General features: G+C 39.9%; 1 protein-coding gene across 4 annotated transcripts in view; it reads right to left on the minus strand.

The window, feature by feature from the left end:
• safb2 (scaffold attachment factor B2) overlaps positions 1 to 19,876 on the minus strand; it is a 48,646-nt gene that overhangs the window by 15,443 nt on the left and 13,327 nt on the right. For all 4 annotated transcript variants that reach the window (XM_033046749.1, XM_033046746.1, XM_033046748.1 and 1 more), the window contains 13 exons: positions 19,325 to 19,352; positions 17,409 to 17,904; positions 16,881 to 16,930; positions 15,881 to 15,996; positions 14,193 to 14,342; positions 13,497 to 13,621; positions 10,189 to 10,337; positions 9,830 to 9,918; positions 8,744 to 8,883; positions 5,826 to 5,982; positions 4,005 to 4,126; positions 3,191 to 3,346; positions 1,464 to 1,724 (listed from right to left, as the gene is read on the minus strand). In XM_033046749.1, coding sequence (XP_032902640.1) covers positions 1,464 to 1,724; positions 3,191 to 3,346; positions 4,005 to 4,126; positions 5,826 to 5,982; positions 8,744 to 8,883; positions 9,830 to 9,918; positions 10,189 to 10,337; positions 13,497 to 13,621; positions 14,193 to 14,342; positions 15,881 to 15,996; positions 16,881 to 16,930; positions 17,409 to 17,904; positions 19,325 to 19,352 — 2,039 coding nt within the window. The remainder of the gene's footprint in view (positions 1 to 1,463; positions 1,725 to 3,190; positions 3,347 to 4,004; positions 4,127 to 5,825; positions 5,983 to 8,743; positions 8,884 to 9,829; positions 9,919 to 10,188; positions 10,338 to 13,496; positions 13,622 to 14,192; positions 14,343 to 15,880; positions 15,997 to 16,880; positions 16,931 to 17,408; positions 17,905 to 19,324; positions 19,353 to 19,876) is intronic.

Below are 19,876 nucleotides of genomic sequence, written 5' to 3' on the forward strand. Positions count from 1 at the left end.
TTTGTCAATTTCCAAGTTTCCAAAACTTAAGTTTTGCCTAGTTCCCCATCAAAATTGTATTACAACCAATTCAGCCCAAGTCATACAAACTGCTCCCCAATTCATCAATTACATTATATCCAATTTGTTGTATGAAAACACGCATTAAAGCAGAACTACTTGCAATAGAAATGGCTTTCTGCTGGAAGGATACCCGAGGAAAACATTTTTCACACAGAGTGGTGAATCTCTGGAATTCTCTGCCACAGAAGGTAGTTGAGGCCAGTTCATTGGCTATATTTAAGAGGGAGTTAGATGTGGCCCTTGTGGCTAAAGGGATCAGGGGGTATGGAGAGAAGGCAGGTACAGGATACTGAGTTGGATGATCAGCCATGATCAGATTGAATGGCGGTGCAGGGTCGAAGGGCAGAATGGCCTGCTCCTGCACCTATTTTCTATGTTTCTGTTAATTTGCTTATTTGACAAACTACATCAGCACACCTCACCTACTCCAATTATATATCAAAACTGCTCAAATATAACTTGATATTAGTAATTGTGCACATATTCTTTGGTAATGTATTAAATTGTGTTAGCGCTGCAAACAAGTGTGATTAAAAAAATTAGGCATTCTATAATCAGCGGCTGAAAGCATCATATGCTGTCGGTAGAAATGGTGCTAATCCCGTTCTACGCAAGAATTCTAAATAAAGGAGAACTGGAACACGAGTCTGCTCCAAGAATAAAAAATCATGGGAGGACTTGATTGCAAGTTCTCCATGGAGAGCAAAGCAGCAAATTGAATAAATCTCTTACCTACAATCAAAATCATCTTAATTGATTTAACTTCACAGAATCTTCATTTAGCAAATGTATTTCAAATTTTAATTTTATATTACCTATGTACAAAGAAAATTATTAAAAGCCATCAAGTTCTTTCATGAAATTTTATTTTTGGAGCATGCTCCACCTACCCATAACCCACTAGTTAAGTTTCTATAACCGTTCAGACCTAAAATCAGTGTGATGTTTATGTTGTGAGCAGTTAAACTATTTCAATTCAAATTTGGTTACAAGGTAATGTAAATTAACCCAAACTTGCAAAGCAAATCTGATTCAGTTGTATTCAAACATGCAGAATTGAGCACGAGTGATATAAACAGCGGGACTTACCACTGAAATGTAGGATTATCACAAATAGCTTGTTATTTGTATGATCATGTCAAAATACTACATTTTGTGCCATAGATTGTAGCAGTCAATGAAATGATCACAATCTCCAAACAAACTATTCCATAGCCACAAATTGCTAAACTCCAGGGGAGGCAAACCCAAATATTGCCAATTTCAGGTAACTAAGAAATTACTCCCAAAATTAAAAGCAATAAGCAACTTTCATGTACATGTCCCATTTCTTCTCAATCCCAATATAAGAACATAGATATTTCAGTGATTTTCTTTGAGAATTAAAATGCAGTTTATACCCAGAATCTCGCCTCTCAAGTTTCCAGTCCCCACGTGGCGGTCCTCTTCGTGGAGATTCACGTCGAGGACTATGGTTGCGATGAGAACTCTGAACAAGGTGTCTATCATGATCTCTATTAGATTTTATCATGATTTCACGACCTCGGCTACCACCTCTCCTTTCATGAAATCCTTCAGGTCTCTTCTCAAACCTTCCTCCAAAAGACATTTCATCACGACGCGGTGGGCCACTATCTCGCCTTTCAAAGCGATCCATTCGCCTGGATAATAGAAATGACATTAATCTAATAAATGACTGAGCTTGTTTCCCTTAGTGACTAATTTAATTAAAAGCAGACAAAAACACCCATTGTCCAGAAATGATCAGGATATTAAGTGTTGGGGCGTAGAGGTTGATGTTAAAAATACTGCAGCTGAAACCCAGAACACAAGACAATCTAAAAGGTAATTGACTCCTCTCACTTTGAGCTATTTAGTAAAACTAATCACTGCTATCAAATTAACAGTAAAAAGCACTGATTCTATTAAACGTTGGTTACAAGGTAATGGAAACTGCCAGAGGCAATTCTGATTCGTGTTCATTGCATTTCCCCTATTCAGAAATAAGCGTGAAGTAAGACAACCTGCTAGACTGCAGACAAAACCCAGGGACATGAGATTACTCCAAATACTCAAGCAGAACCACAAAGCTGTTTGGTATGAAAACAACTATAAATCTGGATTTACGTTCCACCACATCCATTTCATATGGTACATAATCTGGGAGAGCTTGAAATACGGAATAGGAAATAAATGCGAAAAGCTGCAATTCCCATCAATTATTTCATTTATTAATCAGCAGCAGACTAGCAGACATTTCAAAATCAAATCCACCTGAGAAACGATATCACAAATTATAAGTTATGTAAAAAGGAACTACAGATGCTGGTTTAAACTCAGGCAGAATCTCTTGAGAGAAGGAATGAGTCTGAAGAAGCATTCTGAAGAAGGGTTTCGACCCGAAACGTCACCCATTCCTTCTCCCAGAGATGCGGCCTGTTGCTGAGTTACTCCAGTATTTTGTGTCTATCTACAAATTCTAAGTTATTGTAACAATCATTTTATAGATGGATTTTCCACAATTTTTACAAGAATGCTGTACTGGACTAGAAACAGCAGTAAAACCTGTCACATATTATATATATTATATTTAGCGGCATATATTTGAACTTCCAAATGTCTTTATTAACAAGCAGACTGGAAACAAAATATTAAATGATCTTCGAGAAAAAAAACATCTATTTTTCTTAGGACCATTTTGCTGATTTTGTTTAGAATTTCGTGATACAGCGTGGAAATAGGCCCTCAGCCCACACGGACCATCGATCACCCGTACACTAGTTCTATGTCATCCTACTTTCACATCCTTCACACTGAGGCAATTTTACAGAAGCCAATTAACCTACAAACCTGCATGTTTTTGGAATGTGGAAAGAAACCAGAACACTCAGAAAATCCACAGGGTCACATACAAACCCCACACAGATAGTACCTCAGGATCAAACCCGGGTCTCTGGTGTTGAGGCAACAGCTCCACCGTGCTGCCCCAATGCATTTTATCATTTAATCATCAAGTCAATGCTGATTATTTGCAACATATGAGTTTTTCCTTAAATCCAATTGGCACCCACTCCTCATCAACCCAATTCCAAAAACATTGTAAGGTGTAGTCTGAATCATAACTTGCCTGTCCATCTGCACGTCCATAAATGTCCGGCTTCGATCTCTGTGGTCAAAATCACTGAATCGGTCCTGGCGGCCAAAGTCTGAACCATGACTGCTGTATCTACTGTCACTATCCAATGCCATACGTTTTTGATCAGGCCAATATTGATCATCTCTCCTAGAAAAAAGATAATTGTTAGGATCATACTAGACCAAGTGCAGACTCGTTGGGTCTGTTCCCGCAACTCGCGGTTGCAAGGGGGGGGCGGCCTGACGTCATCGCGCAACGCCACGCGCTAGGCGTACGTCGTCAAGACGCTGCGTAAGCCCTCAATGCGCCTGCGGGCCGACGACGCGCGGGATTTTCGGAGAGTGCAAGCCCGCGGGGACGGCGAAAAGCAGCGGGGGACCAGCCGATGTGTGCCATCCACTCTGTCATGCTGGCGGAAGGCACACATCGGCTGGTCCCCCGCAAAATGTCGGCGTTTTTGGAGGAGAGCCGGGCGACAGCAGCCGTTATGGTGGCTGGCCAGCAGGAGGCGAAAAATGAATGGGGGGGGGGGGGAGACATTTTATTAAAAATATGTACAGAAAAATGTCTAAATGTAATGAGTGGATTTGCGAATGTAAAAGTGAAATCGCTAGCGAAATGGAAAATATCTTGGAGTTTTTGCGTGTGGTTTTGGCGGACCTACGAATCAAAGGCCAAAAATCTAATCTGACATACACCCACAAACACACACACACACACACACACACACACACACAGAGTTTCAAAAGTATATAGATATAATAATAAATTCTCAACGGTGTAAAATTATAGACTTAAAATTTACCTGTCACTATCATAAGGTCTTTTCAGACCACCACGGCGTTCATTTTCATAGCGCATTTGTTCCTGTTGTCGACGGAGCTCTTCTCTCTCTCTATTAATTCGCTCTTGTTCCCGCCTCCTTTCCTGTGCCGCAACAGGGAAGTATGTTTTAGTATTATACAAATGGTCAATACCAGAATTAACTTCAGTTCAATTCCCAATTCTACCTACAAAAAGTCCCCATTTGAATGAAATAATGATTATAACTGCTCATTGTTCTTAACTAAATAACCACAATTGAGAGTTAGTCAAAATGTTTAAAAGACCACTGCAGTAAAAGCAGTTACCTGGCATGTGCCAGTTAATTAATTATGTCAGATAATCTGATGCTGGTTCAGGGACTCCCTCAGCACTTTCTCAATGTTAAAAAGCTGTCCCAATATCTATCTATATTACTAAAAGTCTGATCTTGACCACTTCCTGTTGTTCTGTATATTGATTTTAGAAAAAACGCTGCCACTTACGGCTGTGATTTTTGCCCATCTTACTCAGTCCCCCTCCGCTGTGCAGGACAAGAGGATTTTTCCCATCGATGATGGGAAAGAGTTATTAGTGCTTAAAAAATGTTGAGATCCTCTCTCCTGAATGCCACGCCACTTCTGGAGGGACTATAAAACCCGCAAGTGTTGAGTGCCTCAGTGGGTCTCTGCAAGATGGGGGAGCGAGAGGGTCACGTCTCTCAGTCTGAGCTATGAATAACACTGAACACATGTCTACTAAACTGTGAGCGGTTTTAATCACCTGTCGGTGCCCTTAATGTGGTTTGAAAATATAGTTTAGAAATGCTAAAGCAGCATTGCCGTTGGTATGGAAAAGTTAAAGCTGTGTTGCCTAATTAAAGTTGCCGTGCCTTCTATATAATTAAAAGTCTAATCTTGACCACTTCCTGTTTGCGCTTTATATTGATTTTTTAGAAAAAACGCTACCAAGTCCAGCTGTGATTTTTTGCCATCTTACTCAGAGTCCCCCATTGCTCATCAGGTTCCGAGAATTTTTCCCATCGATGAAAAATAAGAGTTATTAGTGTTTAAAAAATGTTGAGATTCTCTCTCCTGTCAATCACGGCATGAAGACAACGCCCTTTCTGGTGGGACAGGAAGGGACTATAAAACCCAGAAGAGTGGGCCTGGCAAAGTCTCTGCAAGATGGAGGAGGGAGAGGTCGCGACTCGCTGTCTCTAGTGGCCTTGCACCCTGCTTGAAATGGTATGAAACTGCACTTGAATTTGGTGGCCTTGCACCCTGCTTGAAATAGAATTGCAAAGAATAGCCGTGAATCAACTGCCAGCCCACCAGCCGTGAGTGAGTGAGCTGCCAGCACAACAGGCTTGAGTGACTGAGCCGCCAGCCCAAGAATCCATTCGGCCCACAATGTCCATACTAGCCCTCTGGAAACCAGTCCCTTCTGCCCACAACACCCATACTAGCGCTCCAGAAAGCCTCCCCTTCACTGGCCACCAATATTGGAATTGGTGGAGAGGTGGAATATTGCGTTGGGGGACCAGCCCTCCCGTATGATGCTGGGACCCAATGGGTCCCACTTAATCTAGTATTAATATAAAGCTCCTTTGATACTGCTCAAACTCTAGCTTTGGAACTCCTACAATAAATACTTCCCCGATGTCAAATGAGTGTGGTATCTGGGTTCTTGCTGGAGATCGACATTTTACCCTTTAAATTAACAGTTTAAAATATATCTTGATGTTTGCATTTGTTTAGCTACCATAGTGACAGAATGAATTGAACAAGTCACTGATATTTTGTCTGTTTCTTCCCCATTTTACCTGTTCTATTTGAATTCTCTCCCGCTCCAGTTTCTCACGTTCTAGCCTTTCCCTCTCCAGACGCTTTCTTTCGATTTCAAGCCGCACCCGCTCTCGTTGAAGCATCTGCCGTTCTTCACGTTCTCGCAAACGTTCTCGTTCCCATTTTTCTCGTTCCCTATTAGAATAGATTTATTCCATTAATTTTTTTTAAATGTTAGTTCTTAACAATTATTTCAAAATGACGTGCCTCGAACCCACAAAAAAGTTTCCATGAATGTGCTTTTCTCCTTTACCAATGGATGCAAATATTTCATCCACTCCCCTAACTTAGTTGCAATATCAATGGCTCAGTCAAAGTCCTACTGTATGGACAATGCCGTTTGGACAAACTCATCCATGCTCAGACACCCAAATTATCATTTGGCTTATCCATGTCCCCTGTAAGAGAATTCCATAATAATAATAATAATAATAATAATAACAAATTTTATTTATGGGCGCCTTTCAAGAGTCTCAAGGACACCTTACAAAAATTTAGCAGGTAGAGGAAAAACATGTAAGGGGAATGAAATAAATAGTAGAGACATGACTAGTACACAAAGTAAAGACAGAATTCAATTCAAAACACAATATGAGGCAATTAATGCACAGATGAAAAGGTTCAAAGGTTATTTATTGGTCACATACACCTAGGTGTAGTGAAATGCTTCTTGCCAATGCAGCACATGAAGAAAGAATACAGACATAACAGTAATAAAGACATTTAAACATAAAAACATCCCCCCACAATGGCTCCCACTGTGGGGGAAGGCACAATGTCCAGTCCCCATCCCATGTCGGGCCCATTGAGGCCTCAGTTGCCTTTACGGAGGCCCGATGTTCCAGGCCGTTCTCGCCGGGTGATGGTGATCCGGCGTCGGGAGAATCCTCTCAACGGCATGGGAACCCTGGAATGGCCGCTTCCGAAGCCAACAAGGCCACACCGGATGGAGCTCCACCACTGGCGATCTCGTCGCGAGATCCCAGGCTCCCGATGTAAAGTTCAGCGCCGCCGCCCGCTCCAGTCCCGCAGCTCCGCGATGTTCATCGGCGGTCTTCAGCTCACCGGAGTTCCAGCGCGGTGTCCCGGGCACGGCATCGCCCGCTCCGCGATAGCGCTCCAGCGCTGTGCCGCTGCCGAAGCCGAGGTACTGGGCGCTCCCCTCAGGAAACACCGCTCCAGGCCTGCTGGTAGGCCGCGAGGACAGGTCGAAACTGCAGCCCGGAGAAAAGCTGCCTCTCCGACCAGGTAGGAGACCCTAGAAAGCAGTTTCACCCTTCTTCCCTCCCCCCTCCCCCCCCCACATAAAAAGGCTTGAACTCCTAAAAACAAAACACTCAACTAACTAAAAATAAGAAAAAAGATGAAAAACAGACAGCTGCAGGCTGGGCAGCCATACCACACAGGACGGCGCCCCCTTAGGGAGGGGGACGTGGGGTTAAGGATAGGCAGAGGTGAAGAGATGGGTCTTGAGGCGGGACTGGAAGATGGTGAGGGACACGGAATTGCGGATCAGTTGGGGGAGGGAGTTCCAGAGCGTGGGAGCTGCCCTGGAGAAGGCTCTGTCCCCAAAACTGCGGAGGTTGGACTTGTGGATGGAGAGGAGACCGGCTGATGTGGATCTGAGGGACCGTGAGGGTTGGTAGGGGGAGAGGAGGTCAGTGAGATAGGGGGGAGGGGGCAGATGGTGGAGGGCTTTGTAGGTGAGGATCAGGATTTTGTAGGTGATCCGGTGGGAGATGGGAAGCCAGTGAAGTTGTTTGAGGACTGGAGTGATGTGATGCCAGGATTTGGTGTGGGTGTAGAATGAACAGATTCTTTCCCCCCCATCAGGGTAGACGAATCTAAAGTGAGGGCAGAGACATTTCATTGTCCTATCTGGGACACATGACAACTCTCTTGACTCTTGAGATTTCAAAGCACCGTCATGGAGAATATTTTCACTCAGGGTAGTCTGTATCTGGAATGGGCCACCAAAGGAAGCTATAGAAGTGCATACATTTTGGCTTTCAAGCCATTTGGACAGATATAAATGGACAGGAAGGATTTAGAGGGTAATGGACCAAATGTAAGAAAATAGACAGCACCGGCAGGTTGAGCCGAAGGGCCTATTTCCCTTCTGCATATCTCTCACTGCAAACCTTTCTTATCCATTTACCTGTCCAAATTTTACAAATGTAATTTTACTATCTATTCCACTTCTCGTGGAAGCTCCTTCCATGTTATGTATATCCTCCAAGTAAAATGTGCCCCTCAGATCCCCTTCAAATCATTCCCCTCACACCTTAAATCTACACGCTCTAGTTTCAAATTAACCCACTATGAGAAAAACCATGCCCCCCCCCCCCCCCCGGTCTAGTATCAAACAAACTTCAAAATCAAAGACCACCTTTAGCTTCACTTTCTGCTCAAGTTAGTCACCAAGATACCATTTACCCAGTCACCAAGATATCATTTACAGCAACCCATACGCAATAAGATAACTGACGCATCAACATGTTCCATGGGTCCTTTTATTGTTGTGGGTCTTGGGAGTAGATTAACTTGCTTTACAACAGAAGCTCAAGGAAGGAGGTTAAACACACAAAAACAAAATACAATCCAGACTTATCTTAATGTAGTGTACTGAACCCATCAGTGAACCAGGCCTAGATGGGATTCAAGGCAGTCAATGGTTTGGTGCAGTATTTTTATATAGCATGGAGTACACTATGAGAGGATCATAAAACGGATCCAGACATAAATCCATAAGCCATGCAATCAGTTGCATTTGCCTCAAGGTAAAAGTAACAAATTTGATGTTTAGTTCTTTTGTTTAAAAACTACAAGATTTCATTATGCACTATTGCAACAAAAATGGAAAAATATTTTAAATGTTGTTTAACACTTAACTTACCTGCGTCTTTCTATCTCACGAATCTCCCGCTCCCGTTGCCTTTGTCGCTCACGTTCCCGCTGCTCTTTAATCTTATCGAAGCTCAGCATGTCCTTTTTATCCTTTTCTTTACTGTCCGACTTGTCCAGATTCTTTGCAGGCTAATATTAACAAGATTTTCTCTTCAATTTTAATGTTTCCTGTCAAACTGCTTAAGCAAGATCTAACATGCAAGTCAGGAACAAGTATAGTAGGTATTTAAAGATGGCACTGATGCCCAGCCATTTGCCAACAGAAGGGAAAATTTAGCCTGTTTTGTTTGAATATTTTAATTAGACTGTCAAATATTGCACCCCTCCATAAAGATGGAACTCTGATTTTAACATCTGATTGCATGAGGGGAGAAAATCAAACTTGGAATAATACACATTAAACATTCTAAGGCATGTTTACAAGAGAAGAAAGCAGACTTAGAATCATTTGGTCAACGTATGAATGCCACTACATAGATATGAAGGAATTGCAAAATTAAAGGGTTCAGCAGAAGATGAGCAAAGGCAAACACAAATACAAGTTTTACATATTATCTAATTTTAATGCTCAGGCGAGTGCAGGAATGTTAAACACAATCTGGTGGAAGCTATTTTAATCTATTTTCCATCTCCACCGTTCAAAGGTTTTAGCTACTTTCTCTATCAGCAGTCAACATTTCCCCATTACAGGAATGTGCACCCCCCTCCCTCAAAATAATTTGTGGGGGCAAAGTAAAAGAAATTCAAGATTGTGCTGTTCCATTTGAGCACCCTCCCAGAGGAAAATTAACCATTTTTTACTTTTTATTTTCATATTACTTTTGCATAAATCTTATAGACATCATTTATTTCCCAGATTCACGTCCAGATTGCTTCTGTTCTATGCAGGGTTGAAAGCAGAATAAACTAGACCAACATCAGCCCAAAAGCCAAGGTCCCTTCAAAGTTCAATTCTTTCACACTTAAAATGTTTACTGGTGTATTTTACTGTTTTAATTGGTTGGAACAAAATACTCGACATCTTGACGATGCTACGGCATTATCCATATTTTGTGACAATACGTGAAGGACCTACCAACTCATCTTTGGACTTTGTCTTCACACTGATGACTGGTTCTCCTTTTGATTTATCCATCACAACTATTCTTTCGGAACCACGACTTCCTGCAAGTGTAACGAAAACATTCATACACTATAATATCAGAGAAATTGTATGTGTTCAGAAAGATATGCAAAGATAATTCAATTCTGATATTAAAAATTTCAAAAGAAAATCAGACCCACCAGTATCTTGAAAGCTAAACATAAAAATCAGCCGATCAAAGCTCTAGAGCAAGAGGTGTGATTATTGAAATATTAAAACTTAACAATCTGTCAGACATACTCAAACATATGAGTATTGATAAATTTGTCAACTCATACTTGGCGTCTTACCTGATCTGCTTCCATCAGCCCGTGTGGACCCAGATTTCCGATCCATTTTAAAATCTTTTTTATCATCCCTCTTCTCATCCTTTGACTCTTTCTTTTTGTCTTCCAGTTTCTTCAAATCATCTTTTTTATCATTTCTCCCACTGCTTGATCTGAAGTACAATTGGATTAGTCGCAGGTAGCAAAGCGCAGATGTTTTGTGCTCCATTAATAAGGAGCAATTGAATTGAATCATACAATACAGCATGGAAACAGGCCCTATGGCCCACCTTGACCATGACGACCTGGTTGGTATTCCAGGCTAGTCCTATTTGCCTCCATGTTGCCTGTAAATACTTCCTAGTATGTATCTATCCAAATATCTTTTAAAAGAGGTATATGCTTCTATAGCTCATCATTGTATTGTATTGTATTTTTTACCAGATGCAAACTACCCTTTCAGTGAAAAGGTTGTCTCTGAAGTCACTCCCGAATCTCTTCCCTCTTATCTTAACCCAGGCCCTCTAGTTTTAGAATGCTCCAGCCGGGGAAAACTAGTTCACTTGATCCATGCCCCTCATGATCTTTAACACATCAATCAATCACTCCTTAGCCACCTACGCTTCAAAGAAAAAGGCTTAAGCCAAACTCCCTGTATAATGCAAGCCCATCCTTGTGAATATCTTCAGCACCCATGCCACCTTAATGATATCCTTCCCATGAATGGGCGCCCAGAACACACAGTATTCCAATGATTTGTAGAGATGCATCATCATGTCCCAAATTTTGTACTGAATAACCTTCCTAATGAAGTCAAATGGGACCAGCCCAGTATAGACATGGTGAGCCAGTGCCTATTTCCTTGCTGCATAGCTCTTACTATAAACCCTTCTTATCCATTTACCTGTCCAGATTTTCAAGTGATTTTAACCACTTCTTTCACTTCCCATGGTGCCCTTTGTGTAGAGGTAGGCTGAGGGATGATCTTATTCATGTATAAAATCATGAGGATGATAGGATGCACAGAATCTTTTCCCAGGGTATGGGGAATCAAGAATTAGAGCTCAGTTCTCCCTTTTCATCTTAAAGTTATGCCCTCTAGTATTTCACATATCCATCATGAGGAAAAGGCCATATACCATTCAATATTATATGCCTCTATCATGTCTCCCCTCTGCCTCCAAATGCTCCAGGATAAACAATCCAAGTTTGTCCAACCTTGCCTAATAGCCAATACTCTAATCAAGGGAGCATACTGGTAAACCACTTTTGAACCCTCTCCAAAGCCTCCTTCCTATTATGTGGAGTCCAGATGTGACCAATAGTTTCTATCATTCAATAATATTTTCCTTTATCACTCTTCTAGGCAATGAAACTTAAGCTGCTTTCTTTTGATCCCCTTTGCAAAGTTTAAAAAAATTAAACATATTTAAATCTTTATTGAAGAGTTGCTATGAAGCTGTGGTTATCTGGAAGTCAATGAGGTATAGAGATTAGCATTCCTTTTCTGCTGCTGAGAGAAGCTGAAGGGCACTACATATAAAGGATACTATTATTCAATAATTATAATGATGCAGAAGACAACTGCTAGTTTTAATTCTCCCCTTGGTGAAAACCCCATTTAGCTTTCAACTTGTAATGGCAGGACATTTTGTGTGGCTTGAAGTACAGCAAAAAAAAAAACCTATATCAATTAAGTTTCAACATCAAAGACCAGTTTTAACTTCAATTTCTGCTCAAGCTAGTCACTGATATATAATTGACATCTTTAATAACAAGGCAACATCAACAAGGCAACTGACGTGTAAAAAAGGTTCCTTGCATCCTTTTACTGTTGCGGGTCTTGGGAATAGATTAACTTGCTTTACAGCAGAAGCTCGTCAGGAAGATAAACACACAAAAGCAACGTACAATCCAGACTTGTCTTAATGCAAGTGTACGGAACCCATCAGTGAACCAGGCCTAGAGTGGATTCAAGGCAGTCAATGGTTTGGTGCAGTTATTTTATATAGCATGGAGTACACTATGAGAGGATCATTAAATGGATCCAGACATAAATCCATAAGCCATGCATTTAGTTGCATATGCCTCAATTGGAAAAATAGAGCAACACATTTTGAGTGAAAAAGGTTACTCCTCAAGTCCCTCCTAAATCTCTCCTCTCTCAGCTTAAGCCTAGGCCCTCTAGTTTTAGAATCCTCTACCAGAGAAAAAAAGACAGTTTACTTTATCCATGGTTCTCGGGATCGTATACACCTCAATAAGGTCACTCCTTAGCCTCCTCCTTTCCAAAGAAAAAGCGTACCCAAACTCTCCCTATAACTCAGGCATGTATACCCTGAAACATTAAGCTGCCAAAGCTGGCCTTCTCTCAGCCGTGCTTCTGTTTTGGCTATAATATCTCAGACCCTGATGTAATCCACACCCTGCGTTTGCCCAGCTTACCTTTAGCATTGAAATACATAGTTTAAAGCACTAGTTTTTCCTCTCTATCATTTATCATGTACCCGCCTGTCCTGTCTGACAACCTTGCTTTCTGACTACAGTACTTCTGATCTGCCTCCTTTCTGTTCTGGAATCCACCCGCCGACCATTTGATTAAACCCTACTGAACACCACTAACAAACTTCCCTTCTAGGATATTGGCTCCCCCTCCTGTTCAGATTCAACCCACCCCTCTGGAGTAATCCATAGATCACTGCCTTTGAGGTACTGTTTTTTAACCTCTTTCCTAACTCCCTACATTCACTCCACATGACCTCATGCCTTTTGCTACCTATAGCATTAGCAATGATGTGCACTACGACCTCGGCTGCACATCCTACCCCATGATAATGTTTTGCAATACACAGCACTTCAGTTCAAAACAGCATCTCTCAAAACAGCCACTCTGCTACACTGTCATTTCTTATTGGCTGTATGCCTCTCAATGAGTCAATCAACATTTTTTTAATCATCATATCTGGTTTCTTGCCTGAATGCTCATTTTTAGCCTAAACATCCCCAGCTTTCCTGGCTGAAAACTCACTAACTCAATTGTTCTCACAGCACCCTCTTAAAGCTTGTGCTGCTACACTGTTCTGCCTCCTGGCTGGAAAACCACCAGCATGAAATAACACTTGTGCAATCTGATGATAATTACCTATCCAGAATGTATCTTATGAGCTCTTTACCACTTTAATAGTGGGAAAGGGTTTTATGGTCAGAAAACATATGTTAATACTTCAATATACTGTGATCTACAACACTCGTATTAACCAAAGCAAGTTTATAAATAGTATTTAATGAATGGAGGCATTGTTATATATAAATTTGCAATCATTAAATCTGACCTGTCAGTTTTGGAATCTGCAGAATGGCGCCTGTCACTGCTGAGTTCTCGACCGGGTGTGGTTTTGGGATCTTTTTTCGAATCATCCTTCTTTTCTGGTTTTTTACCGGAAGGCTCATTTTTAGCCTAAAAAGAGTGACCATCAACAGTCTCAATACCAGCTGCATCTACACATATTCTTGGTTAGCTGGATATTCAAGTGCTGCTTACGAACCACAATGACAAAGATTCCTTCCACTTAAATGATCCTGTGCCACCTTTCATTTTTTAATTTGTTAGCTCTGACTTTGCAGTGGAAACTTTTTTTAAATCTGAAGCTCTGTCATCACAAATAGATTATGTGAACACTGTAGGCAATTAAGCCAATTCAAAAGGCACATCATTTATATTTAAATGCTTTTCAAAACAAAGTCTTTCAGTTTTTATTCTCACTGAATGACAGTTAGTGAGATCCCGGTTTAAAATTTCAACTACTAACATTATGTCTTCATTTATAAAATATTTTTCCATGAATTTACTAGTAAATTCTAAACAAAGATCTTCCCTTAATATTTTTCAGATTTTTGAGTACTGATGACACTCAATTTGAAACACCGACATACCATTTCCCTTTGCCGATGCATTAATTGTTTTTTGTGCAGTATGTACTGCTTTTTTTCCCCAGACATAAAATTATCTCATGCCATGATACACTCACCTTCTCTACAGATATCATTCGTCCATGCAGCTCCGTTCTATGCAAATTGCCAATACACTTTGTTGCCTCCTCGCTGGTTGACATAGTCACAAATCCATAGCAACGTGCTCCAGGACTACGAGCGTTAGTCACTACTTTTGCACCAACCACCTAAGAAGAAAAGGCATCGAAGTGAACTGAGCCATTTAAAAACGAATTCCTCATTGAAACGGATGGATGCAATCGCCAATATTTGACAAGTGTCCATGCAATAACTGAATATTGTTTATTTTACACATTAAAGTTTCACTCCTGTGACAATACATCAACAAAATTACATTTCAAAATCAGTGAGTGGTACTAACTGCAGAAATGAATCCCAGTCACCTACAGCCCAATAAATCCAACGGAATCACCAGATTTTTTTGTTGGAAGGGCCGGTCAGTGTAATTAGGTAACTACAGCTAAGTTATATATCTAAGCTCTTGGTCTGCATCATATTCTGAAAAATTAAACACCTTCATGGTGGACATCATGATCAAGTGATACTCAAAATTCAATGTTATTCAAATCTGCATGCCCGTAACTATTAGTATCTCTTACAGTTCAACTTCACATCATAACCTTTTCAGTTAATGGAGAATTAGATTTTTTGTAGGATTACATCTGAATATCAAAACATATGGCTGAAGAACTTTGGACCTATTTTGCTTCCATAATTCTCCTACAAATGTCACATGGAAATGCATTCTGACTGAGGTTCAAAGACAGATGTCATTCAAGAGTTTTGACAAGTTGCATTCAGAAGTTAATACAAGGGGCAGATGAGTCATTTTTGAGGAAGAGAAAGACTGGAGGTGATCATGAAGGAAGGGAATGCTTCAGTTGTGGAAAGATTTAAGCCCAAATATTTTAACACTTGGAGAATCAGACTAATGCTGGTCAGTGACAAATGAATGTAACTTGCTCAAGGTCACAAAACAAGCAGGTACAGGATCTTGCCCAAATATTTGACTATTCCTTTGTCTCCACAAATGCTGCCTGACCCACTGAACTGCTCCAGTGGCCTTTTTTAAACTCCAGATTCCAGAAATTAGTCTCTTGTGTTCACAGAAAACTAGCTGTTTGACAAGACTAGGTAGATAGGAAAGATGTTATTGCCATGAAGAAGTGCAACAAAGGATTACTAGATTGATTCCTGGAACGATAGAACTGACAGTATGAGCAGAGATGAGGTTGGATAAACCACATTCAATGGAGTATAGAATATTTTTAACACGATCTCAGCAACATATAAAATTGTAAAAATGACGAGACAGATACAGGGAAATTCTTAAGATGGTTGCAGAGTCCAGAACTAGTTATAGCCTCAAGATGCAGGGCATCTCATTTAGAACTCAGATCGGAAGAAATATATTCAGAGGATGGTGAACCTTACTCACAAAAGGCAGTGGTGGCAGAGAGATTAAATGCATTCGAGGTAGGTGATATTTCTTGGTGCTAAAAGTTTCAAGAGATACAGGGAGAAGGTAGGAATAGGGTACTAAAGTGATGATCAACTATGATCAAGAATGACAGAGGTCTAAAGAGTTGAATGCCCAATATCCACATTTTTCATTTTTAAATCCACACATCTACACTGAGAACAATCTTAAATAATCCAGGGAAACATTGCAAGATACGTAGAAATTTAAATCACAGTTAATTACCTTGCCATATTTACTGAAGAGGGTTTTCAAGTCTGTTGCTCTGGTAGCAGAGGACAGGCCACTCACCCAAAGATTCTTTCCTGTATTGTCTGAAACCGCGGTACTACCAGATCGGCCTGAATGATAATGAATTTGTTTTAATAGACAAAACTGGATAACACAGAAAGAACCATAAAAAGGCAGTGGAAAAAAAATCTTCTGTGATTTCAAAATTCAAGCCGGGCACTACTACATAGAGCAAAGAATGCAAAATCAAGGAGCTTCATCACTCTGTTCCAATCAGTAGTCCAGTTCCAGCAATTAAGTTTGATTTGAATATGATCTGATATGAACGAAAAGCGAGTCAGGGAATGGATTGAGCTGAGTGGAGGCAGAAGCACTGAGCAAATCCTCAAACGTTCACAGTATCAGTGACGCCAGCTGGCAATAACTCTCCCTGCTTGCTCTCCCTGCATCTGCTTGCTCTCCCATTGTTTCTCTGATCCTCTCCCCATTTTTGTTCATCCCTCATTTGCAAAAAATTCAGGTTATCAATAGTCCTCAGTAAAGGAACCTTTTGAAACCCAGGGTCTGCATGTATGTGAAAATACCACTCAATTCATCACATAGCTAATAAATGCTTTGTGTCTGCATTAGACTCCATCACCTATTTAAGTTATGTCCTCTGTTCTTGTGGTTTCATCCTCAAAATAGATGGTCTCAAATCTGACCCCACCACTAAACCGACACCAATTTAATTCTTAAGAGTAAATCTATTAAATTCCTAATATCATATCCTTCTTTCGGATTAAAAAATAACCCTTGATAAATACTAATGTGCTTTCAATAACTTATTGTGCAAACAGTCATGTGTGTTTCTGTGGTTTAGAAATAGATTAAGATGTAAACATGAATAGACGGGACAAAGCATTTGTGTTTCTTAAATCTTGGAACAATTCATTGCCAAAAAAAGTATTATAAAGCAAGATAGGACACAATGTCTGTCAATTCTATAGCCTACCTTTCTCATCTTTTGCCACAATTTTAATATCTTTTCCATCCTTGATAGAGCTAAAGCATAAAATTAGATTTGTTAGATCCAGGAAACAAAATTGCATTTCAGAAGTATACATTTTTTATGTCAGAACTTTTGTCAAGCCAAACGGTCCAATACCTACCAATGTATAATGTTATACTTGAAAATGCATATTAGCCAAACATTGGGTGAGGGACAATGACATTTTGCATGTCAATTGGCAATGAAACTGCATAAATTGCCTCATTACATTTTTGAGCCGTTGATGAAGAGGACCCCAGATGCAAAATATTCCAGGTTTATGATCAACCTCTTCAGGTTGGAGAGCAGAAAGTGTGATAGGAAGTTGCCTCAAACGGTAAAGGGGGAAAAAAATTAAGAACTTTTAAACAAAAACAAGATAGATCAAAATTATCACCATTGTGCAGGCCAATTCATGAGACAAGTTTACTGATATCTTAGTATGAACGGAAAAAAAGAAAGCTTCTGATCTAGAACTGAGAAACAACAAACCTCTTGTTCTGATCACTGCCCTCTATAATCGAGATTTCTTTCTTAGCTGCTTCATTAGAATCACCTTCATCTTCTGTTTTCAATGTTTCATCTTTGCTTTCCTCAGTTTCTGGCTGCTGGTCTTTCTCTGCGCTCTCAATGCCTGCCCCTTCTAACTCTTCTTTCTGTTGCTCGCCTTCCATTTCGTCCATATCTGGTAGTGTGCTCCTTTCATTTTCAATTTTATTATCGCTGGGTACTTGATTGGAGAGTTTCTCGGAGTCAGTCCCTGATAGTTTTGATTCTTTCTTGGGAGCATCCAAAAAGTCATTGTCGAGTTCCAATGTCAGCGCATCCTCTGCTTGTACAGTAACTGAGATGTTGTCATCTTCTTCTTCTTTCTGGTACGATTCTATGTTGATCAATTCTTGTGTAGATTGCTGGGTCTCAGAGGGCTCCTCCTCGATAGGGACTGAACTACAAGCTTCCCCCGAACTCTCGGCTACATTCTCCTTCTCTACGGGATCAATGGGAATAGAATGGCACAAGGTTTAATTACCACTGAAATAAAGCAAGAACATACACGGAGCTAACATGCCTGCCGTGTTCACTAGGCAGGACTGTCCCTATCTTTTACTAGAACCACAGGGAGATTGGAAAACTAAGGGAGCACACAACTACCTAAAAAAATGAATTAATTGCAATTCTTAACTAATTTACCAATAGTTATTTCAATAACGCCACAGATCAGTCTGACTCTTCAAAACTGCAAATGGATAACTTTGGAAATAAGCAGACGTAGTTCAGGTGAATATATGTCCATATAATTCCAAGTAGTAAATAGCCGGTCTGAAATTCCTTTGCAATTCAAGATGATCAGAAATAATTATTTTCAAACAGCTTCGAAGAGTGTTCAATAAATGTTTCCTTTTCATAGTTCTAAGTCTTCTGATTAACTTCATTTCTTCCAATTGAAGCAAGAGTCCAGCAAAACATATGTAATGTACTTGAGCAGGTGACAATTCATCAAGTCCTTAAACATTCTTGGTTGATTGCTCTTCCATTTGCTTTAACCTGCAGCATTTCCTGAATTCACTGAGGTCTGTATTTTCTATTATTCAAAATATCATAAACTGACCAGTTTCTTTTACATCGGTAAAACTTCAGTTTAGACTCTAAAGACTTCCACTCCATTGCCCATCCTGTAGAATTTAAAGGTTTGAGTAGAATACTCGTGTACTCAGTCACATCACCAGATCAAGGTTTAAAAATCCAATCAGATTTCAAAGACGATCAACAGCAATAACATGTGCTGGCCCTGTGTTTTAATTTGATATGTCCATGTTGCACAACTAACTTTACATACTTCCTGTTCCTGAAACGGACTCCCAAACTAAAATCTGTTGAAGAAAATACATAAACATATTTACGATCAAAACACATTTTATCACTATCCCAATGGTTTTATAGCTTGATGAAATCTTTATATAATGCTTCAAGTCATTGTATAATTTGAAGAATACAAATTAAATTTAAAATCAGGCACCTACAAGCCTCAATTGAAATTGTGTTAGTGATTAGATCAGTGGCCAAAGGTTCACTAACACCTTTTGCAATATAGTGAATTTTTTGTCAATGAAAGTGAACTATTTTTAATTTATTAAACATCAATTCAAACAAGATTCAAAAATACATATTGCCAGCTTTCAAAAAAGCTGTTGGTTATGTATGGGTCAGTTGTGCCACTAGACTTCACAGCAGGTTGGATTAATGTAAAAGATCTGGGATATGCCTAAGTTTTCCAGTCTCCCTGTACCTGTGCTGCTCTGAACCATTGCTTTATATTCCAGAATACTTGCATGAGATCAAGTCTTTCTTAAAAATGAGGAAAATAAAGCTATACTGGGAAACATGGATGGAAGGATGGTCTCTAATACCTGTTTCTTCGGGAATATCTTCAATATCCTAAAAATAAAGGAGAACAACAAATCTTAATGCTATTATGCTTAATGCTATAGAACTCTTAATTGCCAAAAAATACAGAATTATAGCCCATTGACCATTTAGCACATACAAAATGTTAGCATTATATGTTTTGAAGGACAAAATACAACTTAGAAGCATGTTATTCTATTGATACATCCAAAACATGTTTAATAATTTCAGGTTGATAGAAATGAATTGGAAAGCAGACAAACAATCTAAGAGCAGAGATGTGTCAGCACAAAAGCAATGACCACCACAGTAATCTGGTGGCTGATATTACTGCGGTCTGTGACAGGCTGTTCCCCAGTTACAAACATCTTTTTAATGGACTCCCCTACATACAAATGAGCCCCAGTAATATTTAATTCAAAAGTCCCATGCATGTATTTACACTAATTCTTCCAAAGGGCAGTACTAGTTTCCTTTCCCTCTCCACTTTTTGTATTTTTTTCCTTATCATTCTTAAGAGCTGTTGATCCCATTCATTGCAATACTGTGGAAAT

Source organism: Amblyraja radiata, chromosome 29 (assembly GCF_010909765.2).
Source record: "Amblyraja radiata isolate CabotCenter1 chromosome 29, sAmbRad1.1.pri, whole genome shotgun sequence".
NCBI classification, from domain to species: Eukaryota; Metazoa; Chordata; class Chondrichthyes; order Rajiformes; family Rajidae; genus Amblyraja; species Amblyraja radiata.